This window comes from Esox lucius, chromosome 17 (assembly GCF_011004845.1).
Source record: "Esox lucius isolate fEsoLuc1 chromosome 17, fEsoLuc1.pri, whole genome shotgun sequence".
In the NCBI taxonomy this organism is placed as follows: domain Eukaryota; kingdom Metazoa; phylum Chordata; class Actinopteri; order Esociformes; family Esocidae; genus Esox; species Esox lucius.
In genome coordinates, this window is record NC_047585.1 from 13367099 (window position 1) to 13384917 (window position 17819).

The 17819-nt window shown below is 40.8% G+C and overlaps 1 protein-coding gene across 5 annotated transcripts in view; it reads left to right on the top strand.

Moving 5' to 3' along the window:
- Positions 1-591: 591 nt before the first annotated feature.
- cacna2d2a (calcium channel, voltage-dependent, alpha 2/delta subunit 2a) overlaps positions 592-17819 on the top strand; it is a 176595-nt gene continuing 159367 nt past the window's right edge. For all 5 annotated transcript variants that reach the window (XM_029114229.2, XM_029114230.2, XM_029114231.2 and 2 more), the window contains exons 1-2: positions 592-1019; positions 6967-7048. In XM_029114229.2, the coding sequence (XP_028970062.2) occupies positions 904-1019; positions 6967-7048 (198 nt within the window). In that variant the 5' untranslated portion in view covers positions 592-903. The remainder of the gene's footprint in view (positions 1020-6966; positions 7049-17819) is intronic.

Below are 17819 nucleotides of genomic sequence, written 5' to 3' on the forward strand. Positions count from 1 at the left end.
GATCTGGTGGAGCATCTGGATATGTCTATTTCCATGGCCTGGTATTAGGTCAAACAACTAAAGAGAGCACAGGGGTTCCATGCAGTGACTGAGTTTCAGAACCACATAATAAATACTTCGAAATGTTAGGGGTTTATAGACTCCAAGGACAACTGTCATTCACTACCGATATTTGTAACTAGTGACTTGAACTCAAACAAATGCAACCTTTGAGATCAATAGCAACAGCTGACAGAGAAAAAAAATTTTTAATGTTGCATTCTACTTGCCATCTTGTTTATTAACATCGGGCCAAACTCCTAAGTAACTAGAACGAATTTGGTTTAAGGGAAGCCCTAAGGAACTTTAGTGTTGGAGAATGCTTACACTTTAGTTAATTTATTCCCCCTCTAGAGTAATGCCTGTAATTACCAAAATAAGGCCTTCGTTTGTGTTCATAATCTGTGAGTTTACCCAGTCTGTCTCCGTGGGAACCAAGGAGAGACAATAGAGAGCACAGGACGCAGGAGAGTCAGACGTGCGCCCTCGTCTGTCGCTAGGAATATTGGAGCGAATGTGTCGTCTTCTGTTCACGCGGTCCGTTTGTAACATTTGAGAGCGAGCGAGAGTAGCAAATGTGCAAGGCGGGGAGAGGGAGGGAGGAGAGCGAGTGCGCAAATAAGGCACAGCAGCACCAGCGGCGGCAGCAGCGTCAATGCATCTGTGACTCTTCGAATCGGTTGTCTCGAGCTGCCAATCCTCTGTACATTTCAGATTGAGATTTCACAGGCTAAGATCTTGAGGACCCCTCGCCATCAACCGACACACTTCCCGGAGCTCAGTGTTTAATGTTAGCTCGGCTGTAAGAGACTATTCTAACGGCCCTGTTCTATTTATCCCAGTTTCTTCAATATTTAATGGAAAATGGCGAACTGCGCTCAGTCCTATGGTATCTTCTGTCTGTTCTCAATCCAAACTATACTCATCATTAGCGTCTCTTCTCCCGCAACGGGGAACCACCGCTTCCCCCAACATTACACGTAAGTACCATTTGGGGTGAGAAGGAAACGGGGCTACTGCCGAGAGCGCAGAACTGGGACAGGTGGCCCAAAACCTGCTGTTTACTAAAAGGTGCGATAGTCGCGCGATGCTGCCTGTCTCATGTTGAAACAGAAACGCAGTATCTGTCTCTAAATCATGCCTGAGCTAGGCTACGATACAGATGTATCTGTACGCACGAATGGAATTGTAGCAATGGCAATCTAGCGAATCCGTCTCTATACAGCTTCCCCCCTTCGGTTGCCCATATACTTGATTATAAGTGCATGTTGCCAGCATGGATATATGCATGGGCTACCAATGGCACGGAACAGGTGCTCCCTATAATAGCATGGGCATTTAATTATTCAGCATGTCTTAGAATTAGATACTATTTCAAGTCAGTACAGGTCTCCTGTGTGTTTTGGGTTTCTTCTGTTTTCTTAACAGTTAAACATACAGTTGATATACTGTTGCGATCTAACCAATGTATAATGCTAATCCTGTTAAACTCTCACATTCAAAGTAGGCTAAAGCTTAACTGTCAAGCCCCTCGATTGGCACTTGCCGTGTGGCCGTTTACATATAAATGCACATTTTCAATAAATGTAGATAAAGCAGTAACGTGTCATGCCCTAACCCATAACACAGTATAACCGGAGGGAAAGTGCCCGCGCGAGGATGTCCAATATAGCCCTCCCATTGCGCGGTGGCACTCTCGCGCCTTTCACAACACAAGCGTGAAGGAGAACACTTCAATTCATGCACGAATATATATAGGCTTATATTCTTTCCTCGACCTTAATCGAATGAAAACTAATGCTATTTCGCACAAACCCAAGACTGTTAGAAGACTAACGTTTAAACTAATTACCTAGTTACCTAGGTTTCAGCTAGATGGTCAGATATAATTCGATAAATTAACAGTATTTTATTATCTGGATATAAGGATATAAGGCCCCCCAGAGCCTAAATGCAGTATTTGTCCCTTATTACCAACTTTTGAAAAATTGTAATAAAACGCCATTTGGCGTGTTAATCGGGCATTTATTGGTGTCTGACCTATAGCTTAGATGGTTTTTAATTCAATCCATATGTTGCCTTGGTTTGGAGCTGTTTCTGCACCTCTTGTGCCAGGGAGAATTTCTAACCCTGGACCTAATAAAGCTCTTTCCATGTTGCTTCAAGTATTCAAATAATATGAGCTACAGAACTGTAGCCTATATCCAAGGACAGAACAGTGTGTCATAGGGGGTGACACATTTCATGTTTGGGCAAATTGTTCTTATTATTGGGAGGATCAATGCTTCTAACATTCTAAAATTAAGGATAACAAGTCTGCCTGTCTCTCCTCGCTCCTACGCCCTTGCCTATATATATTTTTTCAGCTCTAACTAAAGACCCCCTTCCCTCTTTAAATCCAGAAGTTGGTTTTGGTATTGCTAGCCATTCTCTCATGAATTTTATCAGTCTATCCAAACACAGCAATTATTCAGATGTCGTGTTAATTTATAATTATCAAAATGATTAATATCGCTTTCAGAATATGGGATAATTTTGTTTGACTGTATAACATGAACACAGATATTGTGAAGTGTGCTGATTGCTAGGTGTTATATCGATATATTATAATTAGGTGTGCTTGCCATAGTCATCTTATTATTGTATGCATTTCTTTACATTGCTCTACAGCCAAACCAATTAAATATATAAAGACGAAACAACTTCCTGACTGTGGTGACTCCAGTTGCTTCAGAAGATTGTTTTGACATAATTTATACAATTTTAATTATAACGATATTTTAACAAGCTCGCAATGCATTTCAATGGGGGAAAAGATACCATAGACTTTAATGGAGACAAAACCAAGAATTCTATATTTTTCTCATGCTACACTATTCAAGCAAACAACTATTTTCACAATTAATTGACCCTGAAACAATATCTCAAGAACCGTTCAAGCTAGAAAGACCAACTTTGTTTCACATGTTTAGGCTATCCCAACTTAAAACTTTCACTACATTGTTTTTCAGAATTAATATAAATTAAGCTATCAATTGTATCTATTTAACCTTCCAAGCTCAAAACCCCAAGCCAACTTGGTTTTCACATGATTAGGCTATCATCTACCAACTTTAATGTCTTAAACCTTTTCAATATAAACTAGCTAGCAAACACACCACATTTACTTCTGTAGATGTATTGTCTAGCTATTTATTATTATTTAATTTGGTAACATTCTCTTTAGGTTCATCCCTTACTTTACTCCAGTTCCAAAACCAGCCCCACCCCTGTCAATGCACTGTTTGTAAGACAAAGCAATACTCTCTTTGAGCTCTGTCATTGTTTATCTCCTAATAAGAACACGTATAGCCTAATTCAAACTCATGCTATAGGTGTTATCCTCTGAGTCGGACATTATAGCCTATGACATATTAAGCTACTGACTGTGTATGTGGGCAATAAGTTATCTGGCTATCAGGCCTGCTTCGGAGGCTATTTGTAGCCGAGAGCTGTGTACTGGACCATCGCAGGATTTATTACGCCGATTCTCACAGAAACAACTCTGTCAAGATATTCTCGATATAGCTGTGTTATGCTTCTCTGCCCAATATAAATGTAAGCATTTACTAATCATTATGCTATCTTGTCTGAATAGACATAAAAGGCACATTTTATATTGTTATTGACATGATGGCCAGTTGCATAACCAGAAGGCGTGCCTGGTTTTACATTAAGCCTATGAGTTCACCCTCAGAAAATAAATGAAGGCATTTATTAGAGTCTATTAAGACTGTCAAGGTCAATCACAGTTAGCTGCAGTGCTAACACAGACATGTCTGATAGCTTTTAAACTGGAACTAAAATAGTGCTAATGAGTCTTCAAAGTGAAAATAGAGAACCACACTGAAGAGATATGTACAATGTGACATTGGTTAATTCTGAGGAACCCAAGTGTTTGGATGTTGACGTCGGTGTGTGTGTGTGTGTGTGTGTTGAACATCAGGTTATTGGTTATTTATTTAAATACATTCCATATGTTGAATAAGCATACGAGTAGTCCATCTTTGATTATGAAATACTTTTTAACCCCTTTTTTAATTTTACCTTAAAATCCTACTTGCAACTCAGATAATAACTTGCAGTTGTTTTCCTTCCAACTTGATGGATATTTGGGAAATTACAGAGCTCTACCAAAATGTTCAGAAAGGCCAAATAAGGTCATACCAATTGAATTTCAAATGGCAATATCATGTTCACCATCCTCATCAATATTACCTACGTTACTTTATATTTTCTATTACTTTTATTGGACAGTAAGCAGTGTTAAATGGAAAAAATATCAATCAAAATTGAACGGTTAATGCTCATTTGTGAATCCTAACATGAGTGTTCCATGACAGTTCTATTAATGTTTGTTTAGGTGGTGCATAGTACAATAACACAACCTACTCCAAATGAAATAGCACTCCTTTCCCAAGATGACATCAACAGTTTAATTATGGCTTGAAGTTTTAATATGCTTTGCAAATTGTTGTCTGTCAAGCTATCCCAGAGTGAAACCAAAATGGATTATGTTTAGGGTTAGGGTTAGATGATTACGTTTATTTACGGATTCTGAGTGGTTGAGTTTAGAATTATGTTTGGGAAAGGCAAAATGAAGCAACACATTTGTAACTCACATGGGAGTGCAACCTCAAAGCTGATGCCTGTGTCTACAACCCTCTTGATGGGCTGCCAGCCTACTAGAAGTTAGTGTAACTCTGGTTTTCCCTAGTGGACAGTATAGCTGTTTGGTTTGACCATGTCCAAATGTAATCTAGTACCTGCAAAATTGTCACGTCTTGGCAAATCCTGTAACATAACGGGCTGCTTCACCTGACAGAATGGCTGGGCTGTTAGGTTGATACTGTATTTAAATCGGTTTTGTTTCTGGCCTTGAACAACAGGCCCAGTAAATGTATTACAATCACTTAGGGATATTTCATGAATTGCAGCCCTACTTCTAGGCCTATTCATACACTTCCATTATCGTGTAGCCTAATTATTTATTCTTGGCTCATACAAACGTGATTTATAAAAAAGCCTTTTGATTTAATATCCAACATCCCAAATTAAGGTCAACATTGGCTTAACTTAGACGTCAGATAAGTCCACCATAGACTGAGCACTGTGGCATTTCTGAGGTTAATGTACATGTCATCTACGCACGGTTCATTTGGTTACTTGATACAGTTTACATAAGTTGCCTTAACCCCTGCAGTCACACTGTAATTGTTTTTTTTAGCTGCATCGTTATGTGTGAGCCATTGTGTATGAAAATAAACATTTGACCCCATTAGTTTAAAATCCATGTATGCCCTTTCTTTCACTGGTGTTGATCAAGTGCTAATGAATTTCAGAGAGGGACCAAAAGCTTGTGTGTGAGTGTCTATGGTCTATGTGTGGTGTTTTTGTGTATTTTAGTATAGTATGTGTGTACATCATTAGATTTTTTTTTCTGTCAATGTGCAAGTGTGTGTGTCTAGGATAGGATAGTAGTCAAGCAATATAAGAAGGAATGTGTTCAGCTTGGGGAGAGAGGTATTGTCACTAGCTGTTAGCATCAGTGCATTCTGCTCCACTGTGGTCTCACTTTAAGCCTGTTTTCACTTCATTGCTAGGTGACCTTTTCATAGTCAGCGAGCTTTGTTCAGCACGCTGCTTCACACAATCCTCTCAGAGGCACTCCTCTGTTCTTCTCTTGCTCTCAGGGTATATCTCCTATTATTAACAACATACATTATGATACACATTCATACATGTGACTAATATTTCAACGTATGACTGTTCTCACCGTCTCATGGACCAACATTATCTTTCATTCCTATTCCTGTCATCGGGCCTGGTTACCATGTTAACTTCAGGCTCCAGGTCTTTTTGCAGACACATTACCTAATAGATCTGTCTTCTCCTGTTTTACTAAAGAATCTGACATTTAATGCTGACATTTTTCTGTCATGTTATTATTAAGGGACGGCGTTGTGCTGTTGATGGGTGTGATTAGCTATCAGCCGTGTCTAATGGGCCTGTGCTAGATGGCTCAGAGTTGGCTGCTATCCTCTCATCAAAGTACCACCACCAAAAGCACCACAGGAGAAAGGGAACAGTGCCATGTCTGTATAATGTGTGGTGACCTTTTCCTTAACATTTGCACGTAGCTTAGTTTTTATTATTATTCTTTTAATTATTATAATATTTTTTTAAGTATGTAGGTTAATGTAATCATTTCTCATTCAAGCCCAATGGTTCCTGAGTGGGGAGGGGACTCCACACAATGTTGCTAACTTGCAGCTTGTGAACCTCTTGATCCATCAGGTCATTTGTAGGCTTTCCAAGAGATATACTGTGATGAGCTCCAGACGTTTGATCTCTTAATTCCAGACTTGGCTCCATCCGATGAGAGCTCCTCCTGCTTATTGTGCACTTCTGTCAGGCGTGCAGCTTTTTGATTACAGACCCTTTTAGGCGCCACTGCTGATCCAGGCCCATCCAACACCACACACACTTCGGCGCCGTCCAAACAGAACCCTACCGGGATGAGTAATGTCTGGATGGGGCGCTGATGAATAAAAACTGACGCTGGGAGAGAAAGACGTTGAGAGCTGTGGGGAAGTGGGGGACAGGGGGACAAAGTGACACGCAGACTGACTGATAGACACAGACTGACTGACAGACACAGACTGACTGACAGACACAGACTGACTAACAGACACAGACTGACTGACAGACACAGACTGACTAACAGACACAGACTGACTGACAGACCCAGACTGACTCGCTGTCATGCGCGTCACGTACTGCATGAGGTTCAGCGAGGGAAGGGAGTGTTTGTCTTTTCAAACCCTTTCCCAAATCCTAATATTAATAAAAGGCTACGCTAACGGCTGTGTGTCTTTGTTTCCACAGAATGATGCACTGGGCCGATCGCATTGAGAAGGATCTGGAGAGGACTCTGCAACTCATCACTGGAACCCAGCAGATGAGAGGGGTATGTACACAAGAACTTGACTGTCTCGCTCATGCTCTCTCTCTTTCTACCTTAACTCCCTCTACCTTCCTTCCTCGCACTCTCTTTGTCTTTCTTTGAAGCCAGGCAAACAGTGGTATTGTTTCCGGGCCAAATGGAAACATGAGACGATCAGTTTGTTTGTGTTCTCTGGAGACTACACACATCTGTGTCTCTTTCTGTTCTGTGGTTGTGTGGGGGCCACCAGAGTGCTGAGGCAGCAGATGGTTTGGCTGTGTTAAACTGACAGACCTCTAGCCGGTTTCCAACGTTCACTGTGCTTCCAGGGCCAGAAATGGACCCGGATCTAATGCTTCGCTGTACGTCCGACACAATGATTCAGCCAGGCCACGCCCGAGGTGGTTGTAGCAGTTGCCACGGGGATGGTAATGGCTGTGGCGTCTTCATGGTAGTGACATCAATTTATGGCTGACCGGGTACTTGGAGGGTTTTCGGAAAGTGGGCGTGTCAGAAAAAGTGGGTAGATCAACTTCGGTATAGATGACACAATTTTGATTTGAGTGATGTTGTTTACAGCTACTTACCATGAGACTAGGGTTTTGAAAAGAGTTGTAGTTCACTGTTTTTACCAACGTTACATTATCAGTTAATATGAAACTGAAAATTGTAAACATGTGCTTACTGTGACTGTCATCCCGATATGTTAGGTACTACCAAACGCGACAGCAGGACAGCAGCATTCACCTAGCAGGTCAAGTTCTCTGTTCACAAGTCAAGTGCTCTGCTTTCTCGAAAATGTACGTTATTTCATGATTAAGTCAATTTCTTTGCATCCTTCTCAGTCTCTCTAACTTTGTTACTTCGACAAAGTAGGCTAATATAGTGGTTAGTTGGTTATAATATAACAGGTATCACACTAATTATATTCAATGCTATTCCAGGCATAAGCAACATAAGCGGTTGATTAGGGCCCCCAACTGCTAAGGGGTGTCCGACTGCTAGGGAGCCCCTGATCGATAGGGGAGAGGGGGCCCCAAATACAATTTTGCTTAGGGCCCCCAAAAGGCTAGAGCTGGCACTGCTGTAGGCTAATAGCTAGATCGAAGCAAGAAGCCTTGTTAGTTGGTGTAGCTAGTTATTCATTATATGACGACTGATTATTTGTTTTCTAAGCGACATTTCATATTTGCTAGCTAGGAACTTACTTTAAGAGCTAGATTGTCACAACTTCTACTCCTTATAGTCCTTTAGATGTTGCTCCACGTTCTTTATGAACTTATCTCATTCCCAGACACGTCCATCCCAAATTTGTTGAAGGTCTGGTGGACCCTTGCTTCAATGTTATGTAGCCTATAACAACACCGCCAGAAATCTGTGGCTTGAATGCCATTGCCTCAATCTACTAACTTGAACGACCAATCTCCAGAGTATGTGAACAGACTGAAATATCTTTAATTAACTTTTACATAAGTAACATTACTGGCCTAGGAAACTGCTCAAGTTAAAGTAAAATGTAGATCAATTAAAAAGTACTTAAAGTAAAAGTTATTTAGTCAATTTTTTAATAATTAGCTATTTTCACTATTGTTACGTAAATGTTAAATATTATCTTTCACATGCAATAAATATAAGAAGGGAAGAGAGGCAATACATATACAGTATGAACTGCATTTATTGTATGTAATACAAAACAAACCATATGCGTTATTATAAGTCTTTAAGAGCTCAGTATGTGTTTGCAATGTTATTGAATAATTTTTCCATCTCAGAAGACAAATCAAATGACTTAAGTTAGTGCCTATGTAATAGGTGTGAAATGGCTTCTTAGTTAATGATTTGCGGCATAAGCATTTCAATCGGTGACGTCACTCGCTCTGAGACCTTGAAGTAATTGTGGGGAGTTGGTAGCATTGCTTTGTATGTGACAGCTGCCATTGTGTTCAGAGGAATGCTCGTTCAATCTCCATGTGGGGCGTTTGGACAGCGAAGGGGCTAGCTACACAAATTTTTCAAAAGTCATCTATAGTGATAAAAAAATATAGGCCTAGCTATATTAATTTATTTTTCACACTTCTGTTGATCTGCCCATTTCTTTCAACATGTCCATTTTCAGACACACTCCATACTGCGATGATTATGGTGATTCTGGATGAGTAATGTTCAGGTTGTGTCATGGCTAGCTACTGTAGCTGCCTGGATTGCTAAATTTTTTATTTGAAATGATGTAACAGAAAGGTAAATACTGCTGTTTTGGAGATGTCCGATAGGCTCTGCGACCATACTGGGCCACTGCACATGTATGGTTCCTGCAGCCAAAGCATCTCCCAGGTTAGCTGCTGGTAATGATGGATCAACTAGCATACAGAGGAGTAGCTACTGTAGAGGAACTGGAGAAAGCAAAGGGCTGAGTTTTCAGGCTGTATCACAGGACGTATTTCTCCCTTGCTGTAACCCTGAATGTGCCATCAATGTCTTGTGTGGTTTGTTCTGTCTGTTATCCCTAACCATTTATAATTGCTTTGTATCCACATGTATAATTATACTGTATTTGAAATAATGTAAAATTCAGTGTCTGTGTGTTTGGGCAGAGCATTGACAATGGTGGTGATTGGTTGATCTGACCGTCTATAGACACAACAATTCTTTGTACCGATCCACACTATTAAAATGTACCATGTTCTGTAGTTACAAGTTGTTTGGTTACATTTACATTGCTTGCATACAGTACATTGTTGAGTTGAAACAGCTTGCAGGATTATTTTGGTTCTGATATTGCAGTACACTTGATTTAAGGTCATGAGACATAAGTTAATTTTTTTTAACAATCAACGGGTACATTTGAAATTTGTCTACAGCCAAAAAGTCCAGATATGTAAGCAAAAAAATTACCTCAGCTTAGGGCTCATTCCACAGCAAGCTTGAAATGTTGTGGATGGAGACAGCATTTGTGGGTTGTCAACACTGACTGAGACATGTTTGTGAGCTGCCTGAACCCATGTGTGGCTACTGGTGCCATAGATGCATCTAGCAAATACATCAATTGCTCTTGCTATTTACTCATATGAATACAGGCTTTGATGTTCTTACTTTTTGTCAATGTTTATTGAATAGGGGTGTGTATTTTGTGCAAGCAAATATGTCAATTCAATGCATATTAGTTTGTTTTGGCACTGTCAGATGGAATGGGATTGATTTTATGTTGTGGGAGTATTTCATCTGATTCGGTATTCGTTTGCGTCAATACGGTTTTACCGTAATTAAAGTGTAGTTGCACGAATGTGTGTATGAGGCTCGAAGTGTGTGTTTGCTAGCACATTTGCCAAATGGGAAGGCTATGTTGGCCTGACTGTCCGGTATGTGTGTTATATTTGCATGTGTGTGTTAGTCTAATGCCTTGCAAACACAATTTTCATTATATTTATTGAAGATACGTTTGACGTAATCCATGCACCACAGAAATGAATTGCTACGTGTTGTTTCTCTACATTCGAAACGGCATTGCAAAGCCAAGCTGGACCGCTACAACACGTGCGGCGTACAGAGCGCAATACCTTGCGCGGACCCTGGTCTAGCAGGAATTATAGGTGAATAGATCAGGGGCTCTGGTTTTTTGGTCAATTTGAGATTGTTGGGGCTATTCAGGCCTAACGACGCCACTGGTGCAGATTGCTTTCCATTATAATAATTTGACATCCGCCGGAATGTACAGGTTGTCCAAACCGTCGCTTACGTATCTCCGAGGCCGTGGACACGTGGGGTAGTGAGTTGGTGTAGAATAACATTTATTGCACCCCCAAACCCAAGTCATCACATGGTGTGGTAAATGGCCCGGCGTGCCTGGAAAAGCTATTTTCTAAATGGATGCGTCTCTCCGTGCGTGTGTCCGATATAAATCTTCTAAGGGCTACGGCGGCTGGTGACGACTCCGCCTCCCTCTGCATCGCTGGCCTCTTCGTGCACAGTTTATTGTCACGGTTAAAAAACAACTACAGCCAAAAAACAGTGATGAGTTGGCGAATGATTAATCCGTTTGTCTTGTGCTGAGAGATTGGAGTTGGGAAGTTGAATGTAATCGGATGTATTCTGTTCTGTTGTGGGTATTTAGTGAGTGAGAGATGGAGGGAAAGACAGCCATTCAGAGTGAACGGAGAAAGAGAAGAGCAGGGATGGTTTATGAAGAAGGTAAACACAGGAAGTAGAGAGGGTAGTGGCGTTTAGAATAGGAGAATATTTGGGTGAGGGATGGAGGATTTGACAGCAAGAACAGACATCTGATGAATGTGGGCATATTTATAGAGACAGAATTGGAGATGTGTATGATTTGAGAGAAAGAGAGAGAGAGAGAGAGAAGAGTTTGGAGTTACAGAGAGAGGAGACCTGTGAAAGGAGAGCTAGAGGGGGAGATAGAGAGAGATAGAGCGTCTAATAAAGAAGGATGGATGCTCTGTTCCTCATTATAATCCTGGTGGCTGATTGTGATTTGTTGTTCTGAGCGAGGCTGCTGGGCTGGACACTGGCATTCCTTTCTCATATCCAGCTTAGTCAGACTGGTTTGATAAGCACAGAGTAGGATTACACCCACATACTGCCATGATGGCCTGAAGTACACTAACTCTGTTTTTATTACAAACACACGGTTATTGCCGATAGTTCACCACCTTCTCTAAAGAGTCTAATAAACGGTAAAGCATTGTAACGTATGTTGTGATCCTAATTCATTACAATCAGGAAGTCCTGATCAGCATTCGTTATTTAGGCTCAAACACATGACTGCTCTTTAACCCCACACTGGCATGGTACCGGTACTATACCACACTGGCATGATACCAATTTTACCACACCCTGGCCTGGAACTAATATTAATACACACACTAATACACAATACTAATACACACTCCATCCCTCAACTAGTACTAATAAACACACTGGCATGGTACCAATACTAATATACACATGCACATGGTACAAATACTATACCTCACACTGACATGGTACCAATAATATACCACATGCTGGAATTGTACCAGTACTATACCCTATACCACACCATGGCATGGTACCAATACTATACTCTATACCACACCCTGACATTGTACCAATACTATACCCTATACCACACCCTGACATGGTACCAATACTATACCACACCCTGACATAGTACCAGTACTATACCACACCCTGACATGGTACCAATACTGTACCCTATACCACACCCTGACATGGTACCAATACTATACCACACCCTGACATGGTACCAATACTATACCACACACTGGCATGGTACCAATACTATACCACACACTGGCATGGTACCAATACTATACCACACATTGGCATGGTACCAATACCATACCACACACTGGCATGGTACCAATACCATACCACACACTGGCATGGTACCAATACTATACCACACACTGGCATGGTATCAATACTATACCACACACTGGCATGGTACCAATACTATACCACACATTGGCATGGTACCAATACCATACCACACACTGGCATGGTACCAATACTATACCACACACTGGCATGGTACCAATACCATACCACACACTGGCATGGTACCAATACTATACCACACACTGGCATGGTCCCAATACTATACCAGTCATTAGCATGGGACCAACACTGTTTTACACACTGGGATGGTAACATCCCTCTCCTCTCCCCTTCCTTCACTGCAACATCCAAAGACACAGGCTCTGTATCAGTAGCCTTTAGTACACTGTCTCCATCCCTCCATCCCTCACACCCTCCACACCACCTCTCTTTCGTATGTCTACTGAATGAAGTCCTGCAGCAGCAGACTGGACAGACCCTAGAGTCTCCTTCCCCAGTATCTGTCTGAGAGACTAAATCACTAAGCTCCAGTATCCAGCCCAGGGCAAGGATGAGGCACGAAACACAGTTAAAGAACTCAAATTAAAGCTGATAAATTGAGCAAAATGAGCTGGATACAAATACAGAGAGGAGAGTGTGTGTGTGTGTGTGTGTGTGTGTGTGTGTGGTCAGTGGTTTCGGGTTAGTCCTAAGCCCCCATGTGTCGCTACAGGTTTATCCAATCCTAACATGAGCAGCCAGTCTGTTCTGTGTCTCTGGGTTTGTCTGTAATGTGTGTTTTTTACTGCAAATTTGTTCAGCTATGTGGTGTAAATGGATGTAATTGCGAGTGACGTCGATCTATTTACATTTGTTCTTCCGAAAACATTATTGCCTCCATACTGTAGGGAGCATTTTCTTCTCTAGGTAGAGGCTCAAGTCTACCCCATCAACAAAAACAGTGGATCTAAATTCTGAAGTCCTGGTGGATTACTGACTATCGCTGACTCCAGCTCTTTCCCGTAATCTGACTCTGAGGCCCAACGCCATACTAGACACCATCCACTTAATTCAGTAGCCCCACCCCTCTCTCTAAAGCTGACCTTAGCTGAAGTCACATGCACTCACTCACACACACACACACACACACTCACACACATACACACAGTGTGCTGTGCTGTTTCTTCAGCGTACATTGGCGATGATGTAACTTCTGATCAATGTAATTGGTTCCTTGATTTAATAGCTCTTACTCCTGAAGACAATTTACAGAAAAAGCTGAGTGCCGCTCCCCACTGTAAGCAATTACCTTTAAAGGAAAAAAGAGCTCTGACCTAACCTCCCTCCGCTTCCTTCACTGTTCCTCTGCCACCTCTCCCTCTCTCCCCCCTCTCTGTCTCCCCCCGTTTCTGGATCTCTCCCTCTCTCTCTCTCTCCCTCTTCCCTCTCATCTCTTTTTTGGTCTCCTCTGTCTTGTGTGTTTTGTGAACCTATAGATATTTGGCTTTAAGGTTTCACGCACGCTCCAGTGGGGATCCAATCCATAGGATATAAAGCTGACACTGTTTAGTAATGTAGAGACGAGAACAATCTCACTTCATCTCTCTCTGAGTGTCTCTCTCTCTTTCCTTCTCTCTCTGTTAGTATATAAACAAGTAGAAAATAAGAAAGGTATAATAAATAACTTAACTATATAACAAACATATAACATATAACAAAATTGAAAAAAAAATCATATTGAATGTTATGTTATATGGCATGGGTCTAAATAAGTCCCTGATTAGAGAAAGAACAGAGTGGACCAGGCATCAAGGTCCAGAGTTGAGTTTGAGGGTTATAAGCTGTGTATTGAGCAAATGGTTTTGAGTATGAATGGGAAGGGAAAATATATAGATTCATATTGTTTATGTTTCCAACATCCTGTGTGCTCCACTGGTTGCCCTTTTTTCACGGCAAATGGTAAAACATTTGGTCGATATGTTTGTACATTGCAGCATTTTTCCTAACAGACCTAGGAGTTTTTTAAAGATGCATTCTAGGATTTTTTTCACTGGTTGTAAAAGGGGCACTTTTGAGACGCTATCTGCAGTATGATAGTGATTCTACTTTTTATGTAAGGAATAAACACAGATGTTCTGGACATCACCTTGGAAATAATGAATGACACAATAAGGGGTTGTGTTAGGATTCCAGCTGCTCAACAGTTTTGGGTCTCCTTTGTCATATTTTTCATTTCATAATGCGCCACATGTTTTCAATGGGAGACAGGCCTGTACTGCAGGCAGTCTCTTTTACTACGGAGCCATGCTGTTGTAATACGTGCAGAATGTGGTTTGGCATTGTTTTGCTGAAATAAGCAATGCCTCCCCTGAAAAAGACGTCATCAGGATGGCGGCATATGTTGCTCCAAAACCTGTATATATTGTTCAGCATTAATGGGGCCTTCACAGATGTGCATGTCACCAATGACATGTGCACAAATGCACCCCCATACCATCACGGAGGTTGGCTTTTGAACTGTGCGCTGATAACAAGCAGGATGGTTCATCTCCTTTTTAGTCCAGACGACGCTGTGTCTATGATTCCCAAAAATAATTTTAAAACATTGATTTGTCAGACCACAGGACAGTTTTCCACTTCACCTCAGTCCATTTTAAATGAGCTCGGGCCCAGAGAAGGCACAGACATTTCTGGATCTTGTTTATGTATGGTTTCTTTGCATGGTTGAGTTTTCACTTTCATTTGTGGATGCAGTGACTTACTGTGTTCACAGACAATAGTTTTCGGAAGTGTTCCTGAGCCCATCCATTGATGCCCACAACAGAATCATTTTGTTTTTAATGCAGTGCCGCCTTAGGGCCCGAAGATCATGGCCATCCAATATTGTTTTTCGTCCTTGTCCCTTGCATACAGAGATTTCTGTGTTGTACATTATCTTACAAAAATAATGTACTGTAGGTGACGAAATCCCCAAACTATTTGCAATTTTAAGTTGAGAAACATTATGCTTAAATTCTTGCACTATCCCTGCACAGTTTTTCACAGAGTGGTGAACCCTTTCCCATCTATATTCCTGAATGACTCATCCTCTTTGGGATGCTCTTTTTGTACCCATCATGTTACTGGCCTGTTGCCAATTAACCTAATTAGTTGCCCATTAGTCCACCAGGTTTTTTTTAGCATTACACAACTTTTCCAGTCTTTTGTTGCCTTTGTGCCAGGTTTGTTTTTAACATGTTGCTGCCATCAAATTCAAAATGGGCATAAATTTTTCTAGGAACAATAAACATTTTCAGTTTCAAAATTTTATATGTTGTCTTTGTACTCTTTTTTGAATTGAATATAGGGTTTAAATGATTAGCACATTACTGCATTTAGTTTTTCTTTTCTAATTTTTCTTTATTTTACATTTTACACAGCGTCTCAACTTTTTTGAAAATGGGGTTGTATTACCATATCATTATTACATTCATACTGTTTCAGGTTTTCTTTGCTACAGATTCTACCCAGTCCCTCATCCCACTATTTCTACAGTTCTATATAAATTATGATTGACTGGCTTGTCTGTAGCAACCAAAACATGAGAAAGCATTATCACTAATGAAACATACCAATATAAACAAACACATATCATTTCTCCTACAGTAGTAAGTGGTTGCTTATGTTGTTGTTTGTTCCTTTTAAGCTTTTAAATTGATCTAATTGTCTCACGTGTGGAATGGTGTGATGTGCTGACAAGAGAAGGACTGACGTTACCCACCTGCAGACAATTTCCTAGGAGAAATGATAGGTGTTAGTTTATATTGATATGTTTTATTTGGGATTATGTGTTTTCATTTTGTTGCTACAGAAACGACCAATTTTACATAGGGCTTATTTACATTACAATACATTTTCCGGCATATCGAAGAAGACTCAATACGTTAGATTATTTTGTTGCGTAAATTTGCAGATTGATAGCTTGTGACGACACCATCCGAGGAACTGTATCAAGTTCCAATGCAGTAACGGTACATTTTCCCTCAATTGTCGCCCGTGGTCATGTGGTACGTGTGGTATGTCTTGAACATGCTGGTGTAAATTCAAATGCTAAGGAAATTATTATGCGAAATATGATAATTCTATCTAGCATTTTATTAGTTGTCTGAATTTAAATAAGCCCATATTCTGCGTTATCTCAAGAGCCAAAGGCTATCTTCAGTGAGTTTTGTTTTAGTCCCAGTGGTCTGGAGGTCAGTCACTGCTTACTCATTGTTTAGGGCAATATAGCATTCTTATCTGCTCTGTTTTGGGAAGATGTTTCCAGTGTATCAATTAGTTAGATGTTTTTTAATCCATTGGTTGGCTCTACCTTTGTTGGTCTCTTAGGACTCTGTAGGGTGTGTTTGTGTTTGGTAATAGAGGCCCAAAACTAGCTGGCTGAGGGAACCTTTGTCTAGGTTAAGGAAGGTTTTGTGAAAAACTTTCCTTTAGATTGTTGTAGAATTTAAATTATCTTTATGTCTTTTCTAAATTAACGAATAGTCTTAATTGTCCCAATCATTTTTCATTGGTTAGTGGATTCTATAATTGATTGGAAAACCTTTAGCCAGATGGTTATTGGGATGGCTCCTTCTTGCCTTGTCCCTCAGTTCTTTCACAGCCTGAGGTGCTAATGATGTTCAGGGCAAAGTCGACGTAACTCTGTGCGCTTCAGAGCCACAGTGGCTGTGGAGAATGTGTATGTGCAGTCCTGGCATCTGGATATGTTTTGGATCAACATCACTTTTGTCACTGACATTCACTGTCAGGGCCTGCTGTAGGCCCTCTGTGGCGTGGGACAGAAGCACTGCATCTGCAAATAGTAGACATTTTAGGTTGAGGCTGCATGCGGCAGACTTTTCCAGTGCCTTTGCCTGCTTGTTTATATGAATGTTGAAGAGAGAAGACCTGAGGCTGCAACCCTGTGCCACCCCCCTGGCCTTAAGAGAAGAAATGCGTCTGTTGAAAATGTTGTTTGGATTTCTTTGTCCTTCATGTATTTTTCTGCTATTTTAACGTTTCCCTATAATAAACACATTGTTTCAGATCTGTGTCTTTGGTTGGATATGTTTTTCAATCTTTTTGCAGTCTAAAAAGAACATTTGTCATTGTTGTTGTTTTTTGTTGTTTTACTGCTTGTATTATTTCAAATGTGTTTCCAGGGAAACCTTTAGTCCAAGAAGTGAGCCTCCAAGGATTGTATATTTGTTTTGGCCAATCGTTCTTTGGTAAGTTTGTGCGTTATCTGCTTTCCATCTATCGCTTTTCTCTGAAGTTTGCTGTCTGCTGGGCTTTGATTCCTCATGGTTGAATATTTCTCCGTCTAAGGAGGTTGTGACTTCGCCGTGGTCTGAAATTGGTGTTAATGGGCTGAGTGTGAGCACTCTGAGAGACTCCGGTTTGTGGTCAGTGATGATGCAGTCCACGCTACTGCTGCCAGGGT